The sequence below is a fragment of the Populus euphratica genome, unplaced genomic scaffold (genome assembly GCF_000495115.2).
Source record: "Populus euphratica unplaced genomic scaffold, PopEup_1.0 scaffold4.1, whole genome shotgun sequence".
Lineage (NCBI taxonomy): Eukaryota > Viridiplantae > Streptophyta > Magnoliopsida > Malpighiales > Salicaceae > Populus > Populus euphratica.
Window position 1 is genome coordinate 118,993 of NW_011499859.1, and position 8,177 is coordinate 127,169.

General features: G+C 31.9%; 1 protein-coding gene across 2 annotated transcripts; it reads right to left on the reverse strand.

Annotated features, from left to right (window-relative positions):
- Positions 1-233: 233 nt before the first annotated feature.
- On the reverse strand, positions 234-2,964 carry LOC105124122 (uncharacterized). Of its 2 annotated transcripts, XM_011023998.1 has the most exons (6): positions 2,175-2,964; positions 2,010-2,067; positions 1,849-1,932; positions 1,616-1,751; positions 929-1,230; positions 234-887 (listed from the first exon to the last, which is right to left on the reverse strand). In XM_011023998.1, the coding sequence occupies exons 1-6, from the start codon at positions 2,836-2,838 to the stop codon at positions 878-880; spliced, it is 1,254 nt and encodes a 417-aa protein (XP_011022300.1). In that variant the 5' UTR covers positions 2,839-2,964; the 3' UTR covers positions 234-877. The 2 variants fall into 2 exon arrangements, with proteins under 2 accessions (XP_011022300.1, XP_011022299.1); XM_011023997.1 differs by having other exon boundaries at positions 234-1,230.
- Positions 2,965-8,177: the final 5,213 nt, after the last annotated feature.

Sequence of the window (8,177 nt, forward strand, 5' to 3'; positions counted from 1 at the left end):
AATTAACTGTCATCAATCACCATACATGATTTCCTGCTACTTTGCTGCGCAAAATTATATATAAAAAAAAGCAAACAGCTAAGAAGATTAGAGCTCGTGGAAGAGGAAGAGCATATGATTGACTTAGGAGTCATTCTATATAATATATCTTAACATACAGTGAGCTGCTAATAGAGACAAATGATAATAAAAGTTTAACATATTTTGTTAGGCAAAAGTCACACAACAGCAGCTAGCAAAAAATGCACTCAAACAGTACATTTAATCCATGATATTACATGAACTTGGCATCCCTTACAAGTTAGAATTAAAAACTGGCCAATACAAATGTATCTGGGCTAATTTGTTAGGAAATGAGGTGCAATGCCAACAACTCACTACTTGGCTTGGAAGGATCAAAGTCTTGTATCTCCTGAGAATATAATCTTTATCCTCAGGGAAGCTTCTGATACAACAATTCATCCAATCCACACAGTATGTAGGCAAGGAGAGAATATTTTGGAGGTCTAGCCCAAGAGCTCTGCACTGATCAACCTCTCACGGCCAGTTTAAAGCTCATAATGGAGAAGGGTGTGGTGGTCACGAAGGCATTGGGAGTTGAAACCGTGCATTTGTCATTGCCTGCCAACCTGCACATGCCATCGCGTGCCCATATGCCCCCACTTCCTATACTCCTTTAATTTTTCATTTCATCATTCCATTCTATCTTGGCTCCACCACTGAAAACTCCCACAGAGTCTCTCTTCATAGCAAGCACTATATTACAACATTACAAAGCATCACCTAGTTTATATCTGTAGTAAGATACTCTGAATAATTAACTATATTAATTTGCTATTTAATTTATGGTCACACTAGATGCCATATAATATGTTAATCATGTTGTATATCCCCCCACCCCCCCCCACTTCTTATGCTTCACTTGCAAATTAACTTCTTCTGCGAAGGTGGGGCTACAGTACGAGGAAGTTGAGATGCCAAGGCTATGCACTGAAGGTGCCTTGGACAGGTGATCAAGTGGTCATTACTGAGTCCACCAGCCTGCATGAATGAATGGATGACAGTTGGACCAACAAATCTAAACCCTCTCTTCACCATGTCTTTGCTTATGGTTTCTGATTTTGAGGTCTTCACTGGGATCTTTTGGCATGATTTGTACTGGGTGGAGATAGGTTTGTGATTAACAAATCCCCACAAGTACTTGTCAAAGGATCCAAATTCCCTTTTAACCTGAAAATAAATTAAAGTTTGATCGGGATAATTTAGACACTAAAGTCTCTTAATCATGTCTGTTGACATCTTAACATGGCAAGTACATGCTCAGTTACTAGGCCAAGTTAAGACAGATAATGATAATATGGCCAAACACTTCCAATTACAGTGGCTGGGTCCACATGGTAGTTTTTTAAGTGATTTTTAATGTTATTAATTAACTATTAAATCAGTTCCATCCAAAGTTCTTTTCTAGAAGAAACTTAATTTTGCATTACTTTTATCAAACAGGAAACTCATTAGTGAAGTAAGATGTTAGATTCTACAGAAATTGGTAAGAAATAAAGTGGTTGAAATGACTGTTGAGGAATATGAACAAGTGATGAAAGCTAAGCTGCATTACCTCCAGAATCCTATTAGAGTTGTCGACCACTCCTCGAACCTGGCTTATGTCTAAGCCATACTCAGCACTGATAGATGTTATTTTCTTTTCAGTGAATTTGGCGACAATTTCTGCATCAAACCCTGAAAAGGCTTCCCTGCAGTAGTAATTAATGTCCGAGAACCCGTTAATCACAATTTCTGTCTATCAATATTTCAATTCAACCATTTTTTTTTCCTTTTTAAATCACACACCTGAATGCCTCTCTTTTCTTCAGGACTGAAGTCCACTCTGATCCAACTTGTGCACCTGTCAGTGCTAGCAATTCAAACAGCAGCCTGCATAATAATAACATATTAGTTTCATGATTCATGAGTGCCATTATATACACTGTGTATGAGTAAAGACGAATTACTTATCATCATGGACAGGAACCCCCCATTCTTCATCATGGTAAGCAACATAGACAGGATCTGATGAAACAAAAGTACGGATTGGACACTTCAGTCTCCTTCTTTTAATTCAGTGTATAGAAGGTTAAGTCAATCAAATGGAATTAATTGTGTGATTCTCTTGAAACCTGAATTAGGAGTGATAAAACTACATCTCTTTTCCTCCCGAGGGATGGTACTTGTAGCCGGAGAATTAGCAGGAACAATTTTCCCTTGATACTTAGCAGACTTGGTTCTTCCATAATGAGCAATTCGCATTTTTCTTTGTTCTTGCATAACAGCAACTTGTTCCCTCCTAGCAGCAGCTATGCTACCTGGAGCCTCAAGTAACAAAGAGGAAGAGTATTTCATAGCGAAAGTGTCAACAGAATGTGGAACTCCTGCAGTGTTAGATTTCTTCGACTTCTTTACCGTACTAGTTGTCACTTTTGTTGTGCTACGTGGTGTCAAAACCTTTTCAGCACTAGTATTTAATCTTCCAGGATCATTTCCTCTCTTAACTGCTGGAGGTCTAGGTGATTTTAGCTTGGGAGAGATAGGAGGGGACAGTGCTGAAGGAAGCCTAGTTTTAGTACCTGCAGCATTACAAGCTGGTTGCATCAATGGTACAGGTGGTTCAGCTGGTTCCCGAGTAGGAGACTTTGGAGGTGAGTTCTTTTTAAGTGAATTGTGTCTTTCCAAGGTAGGAAATTGATTGGATTTTGGCTGAAGTACCGGACGGCCATTAATTTTAGCAATGGTAGTTGCAATATTACTGGTACTTTGGCTCAGCCTAGATTTAGAGGAACACATACTAGTGAAAATGTGCTTTGTATAAACAGAAAATAGAGATGAGCGAGTGATTTGGGCGCAAGAAATTATTGAGTGAGATGATCAGAGATAGGCAATGGAGAAGGTGAAGGGCTTGAGGGTTTGGGAAGGACGTGGGGTTTATAAACTGGAAAGTGGGGACAGAGAGGAGGGAGTAGTAACATGGGGGGGTCGGGGTCTGCCATACAACCCTCTTGTGAGGGGTTTGCTTTTAGGTTAATGTGGGCTAGCACAAGGATGACAATGACTCCAGGGTCTAGATTAGGATTACTATTATTTCTCTCAAGAAAAGAGAGTGTATGGGGATGGTGGTGGTGCCACTGCCAGCCTTGTCATGGACCCTAAAATTGCCACTTTTTTGTGCCTTTACTGCTTAATAGCCCATGATCTCCTCTCTAATCCCAAGTTAGAGTGAGGATCAAGGAGAGAATGACCAATCGTTACTCCCCTCAAGTTTGCTGGAATTCTCAAGGCCGTGGCAAGCACCTGAATAATAAAAAAGAAGCGTGGTTTTGCTGTGGTATTAGCTCAAGTTTAGTTGCCGAAGTGAATCAAATTAAAGTAGGTAAAATCTTTCCGAGATTTTTTTTTGTTTCGGGTATTGCAGACCTTGTTGTCATGATCCTTGTTTAGAGCAGCTTGTCTAATTTTAATTGCTATCTTTCAAGATGGAAGTGTATTCATGTCAAATGGTCCCAGATCCCAACTGTGATTCAAATGGACCATCTTCATTCAACTTCGAGACTTCGGATCATACACCCTTGTGTGTCAACAACTTGCTGTCTCTAGTTGAAGCAAAACATGCTCGACAATCTTGGATACAATATCTTCAATGGCATCATCGACATTTCCGCACACATTATTGCCAAAAAAACACGACTTCCAAGTTAGTTTTGCTTGATTTTCAATCAATAGTGTCATTGATATAGATGCAAGAAGAATGGATCAATGGAGGTGAAAAGTATTCTCTCTTCACGAGAGGAATATCTACTTCACTAACCAAGAAAGCTGACACGTTGAATAATATTTGTCAAAATTGGCACCCTTTAACCATGTGATTTTAGGCTGTAGCCACGAAGTGAATCAAAGAACCACTAATAATAATAATAATAATAAAATTAATAATAATTTAGAAAATGCTTATGGAATATTCTATAGATGTACAAAAAAATTTTCTCGAATTGAAAATTACTAACAGGAACTACAACAGAATATTATCGTTAAAAATTAACTCGTCAAGTTATTTATCCTGTTGACAATTTTCAATACTAATAAATTACTAATGAAATATTCATCATTAAATTAAAATAAATTTTTGCAGCCCATTTTTATTTGTTTGTTATGATTCTTGAGTCAACAATTGCTTTCAATAAATCTATAATCATAACAAAAAATATCTTCAAAAAATAATTTATACAAATTTCACAATGGATAATGCTAAATGATTTAAGCAAACCTACGAGTTTCTAAGGTTTTAAGATTTTAATAGCAATTCATATAAATAGTAGGGAACAATGAGATAGAATTCTATATATAAACATTACAAAAAAAAAAAAACCTCTAATAAACCATTTAAATTTCAATTGAAATATAATTAGATCAACAAGGTGAAGTATACCCAATACCACATTAGGGATGCTAAAAATGAAGGGGAAGGAAAAGATGTTGAGGTTATAGGTCCAGGAGGAGAAGGAAAATGTACACCCATAACTCTACTTAATTAGCCGAGTGCATTCTATTTTGTTATTTGTGCACTCATCTTCTCCAACTCAACAACCGTTTATTCCTAATTTGTTTTCATAATCTCATTAAGTTTCTATGATGAAAAACTCGGGCCGGCGTATGATGTGTTTAAAGTTAAAATAAAGTGGCTTTCTTTCTGTTTAAGCTGATATCACAGGTAAATCATAAACTCAATTTCTATCAGGTCTATTACATGCAGTGGTCTCCAACCACAAATGAAAATCTTGAGGAGAATGGGTGGAATGTCTTGATTTGGGCTAATTTTTTATTACCAGCAACGATACAGTGACTGCTCAGCTATTTCCAACTTGCATGGATATATATAAATCAAAACCTGATGAAGTTTTTCTTTTAGGTTAATTATCCTTGCCTTAGCTTGACAAGCTAGGAATATCACGGATAGGGTCGGGAACAATCTGACCCTAAGATGTTCACGCGGAAGGCAGTGGATCCCAGTGGTCAGGCGGCTGCTTTAAAAACAATGAGAAATCCAGGACTGCCATTGATGTCCAATCTACATCTTGGTGCTTCCAAGCGATTGCTAACAAAGCAATGCATGCCTTGGACAAGATAAGGCTAGCGGGCTAGGGCCAACGTGCATTGATATCATCTACAGTTCATCATGTTGGGTCAATTACTTGAATGAACCCATATATCGGTCATCTACAGTGAATCCTTTTGGTTGAACTTCAAATACAATCCTTCAAAGGTTAGATATTGGTATATACACGATAAATATGTCCGGGAATATTCTTGTATTGATAGAAAGGATAAAATTATTGCTGATTGTGTGTTTTTATAATATAAGGATTTACTATTTTTATATAATAGTTGCTATTAAATTTAAAGCAAATACAGTTTCAGGATTAATATAAAATTAAAATTATAAATAATCCTTGAATAGAAAACAATAGACGTTTTCAAAATCTCTGAAAAACTTATTTAATTTTATGTAAAACAAGAGAAAATGAAAAGAAAATTGTTAATTTCTAAATAACCAAATTACTTGTATTTATAGTGTTGAGTAACTAATAACTAATATTATATTGTTGATTCTACTGGATTTAATAATTTTTTTTAAATTATTTCTCTACTTAATAATATGACAGTAAAAATAGATGTTCGTAAAATTAAGTAATAAAAAAATTTATAAATATTTGTTTGAAACTACGATAATCTTATAAAAATCAAATAGAAATAAATTATGAAAATGAATTCAAAATTAATAAAATAATTGATGATAAAATTAAGAAGAGAACTAAAAAGGATTCAATTGAAAAAGATGTTCGTCAAATTGAGCACCAACTAAATATAATTATATTTATTTAAGATAATGATAACATCACAAAAAGTAAATCAAAATAAATTATGAAATCTAATTCAAAATTAACAAAACATTGAAGGATAAAATTAAAAAAATAATTTTTTTTTTAAAATAGAGGATAAAAGTTTTCTAAAAAAGAATAAACAAATAGAATAACTCCTTCATTCTTCATATAAATAGTGAAAAATCTACAATTTTACCCTAATTTTTTAGTAAAGTACGGGTGGTGGTACTATTTAGATATATTTAAATTTTTATAGAATATTTTTTCAAAAACAATACCTAGTCAATTGCCCGAGGTTATGCATGTGCTTTGGTTGTTTTTTGTAGTAATTTTTTTTATATTTTTTTAAAATATACTAAATAACAATCTTTAAAAAAAAATACTTGCTAAAAATTTGATAAGATTTTAATGTATTGATCATGTAGTACACAATCTTTCATCAATAAAGATGTTTATATTTTTGGTCTTTGTGTAATTTAAATTTTCTATATTTGATTGCCTTTTCTTTTATTTATGGTATTTTCATTTTTTTAAAGATTTTATTATGTTGATCTTATACATTGTATCCTAACGAAGCAAAAATATAAATTATATAGAAAAACCATAATTTTTTGGCAATATTTATTTATTTGAATTTGTTTAATTTAGATTTATTATTTTATGCTTTTGTGTATTCTTAGTTTATGATATTTCCATATGATTAACCCAAAATCTTCATGCAATTAACTAGGCAATTGAAATATTCTTTCTTTTTTGGATTTGTTGAATTTATAAAAGATTTTATTTCATGTTTTTTTGTGCATGGAATTTTAATATTTTTAGTAATATTTTATTATATTGATGATATTAAAAATAAAATTAATTCACATGAACCTATCACACACATTTAGTAAAATATATCCATACCAGCCACCAATCCACATGTCATTCCAGTATTTCAACTGAACGTTTGATTGACTTCGAGCCTGCCTGCCCCCTCCTTTTCAAGTGTTCACTCCTTTTCTTTAAAATAAATCATCAAAAAATATTTAGTAAGGATTTACAAAATCATTTACTTAACTTTTAAGTGTAGAAAGCGATTCTTATTAAAGCATGTTAAATTTAAATTAATTTTCACTTCAAAGGTGATGTCTTTTGAGATGGAAGAATGTTTATTTTATTTAAAAGAAAAAAATAACCTTTAATAATTTAAAATTAACCAACCTCAAGAATTTATTATACATAGTAATTATCTAATTTTTAATTACATAAATAATGACCTTAGATATCTTAAAATTAAGTAAACTAAATTATTTTATTTTAAGTATATATTAGCTTCTAGTTGTATGGGTCTTAATTATAGTATTTAGTAGTTTTATTTACTTAAAAAAAATCCATACATTACTAAAAAAACCTATATAATAATTTTATTATTCTTTATATATATTTGCGTGTTTTTCAATGTAAGAATTCATTGTTATTTTTAAAATGTTATTTTAATTTATATTCTTAAAAGTGATTTCACTAACAATATAGTACATCAGCAGATCACCAAACAAATCAATATGTGTAATTTCTATGTAAAAAAAAATTGATTCTAGTGAGTAATAATAAAATCACGTATCTTTGTTTGATACTCAATACTTTCCTTATTTTTCTTTTAAAAAAAAATTTGAATATTTTTGCAATCAAATCACCTTGGATTTTTTGGAAAGGAGTTTATATACATGGTAGAGAGTGTTTTGGTATCTTGAGCTTTTCCTCTCTGTTATTTTTTTCCCTAAAAAAAACGTTTATGAGAATTTCTTTTTCTCTTAGTCTTTTTACAAGTTCCTATATTAAACACTAGTGATAATGTGAATATGGTCTATTTCTAGTCTAATTTTCTTCATTCAATTTTAAATAGATTCAACTAATTTGTTCGTACAAAGTGTGTTAAATTCATGAATCTTTATAATTAGTCTTTAATTATGGATAATTCTAGTATTAATAATCCACCAAATTGAGTATGATTCCATGAATGCAAGATGACTTTTTGTGATGAAATCTCAAGAAAAACTATGGGAAAAACCATGAAGACAAATCTCAAGAAATCAAATATCAAATGATGAAATAAAAAAATTAATTATATAAAAAGATAAAATAATGATAAAAAAATAGCAATAAAGATAATGAAAACCTTATTTGAAAAATAAATAAATGAGAAGACAATCCAAAATTTTAAATTGAAAGATAAAATTAAAAAGAAATATCAAATCCATAAAAGAATCT

Bases quoted from the DNA above. Each gene is read 5' to 3' on its own strand.
- LOC105124122 (XM_011023998.1), bottom strand. From the start codon at position 2,838: ATGTGTTCCTCTAAATCTAGGCTGAGCCAAAGTACCAGTAATATTGCA. The intron at 2,068-2,174 runs GTTTCAAGAGAA...TTGTTTCATCAG, and splicing joins TTTTATCACTCCTAATTCAG to ATCCTGTCTATGTTGCTTAC. The intron at 1,933-2,009 runs GTAATTCGTCTT...ATTATTATGCAG, and splicing joins GTTCCTGTCCATGATGATAA to GCTGCTGTTTGAATTGCTAG.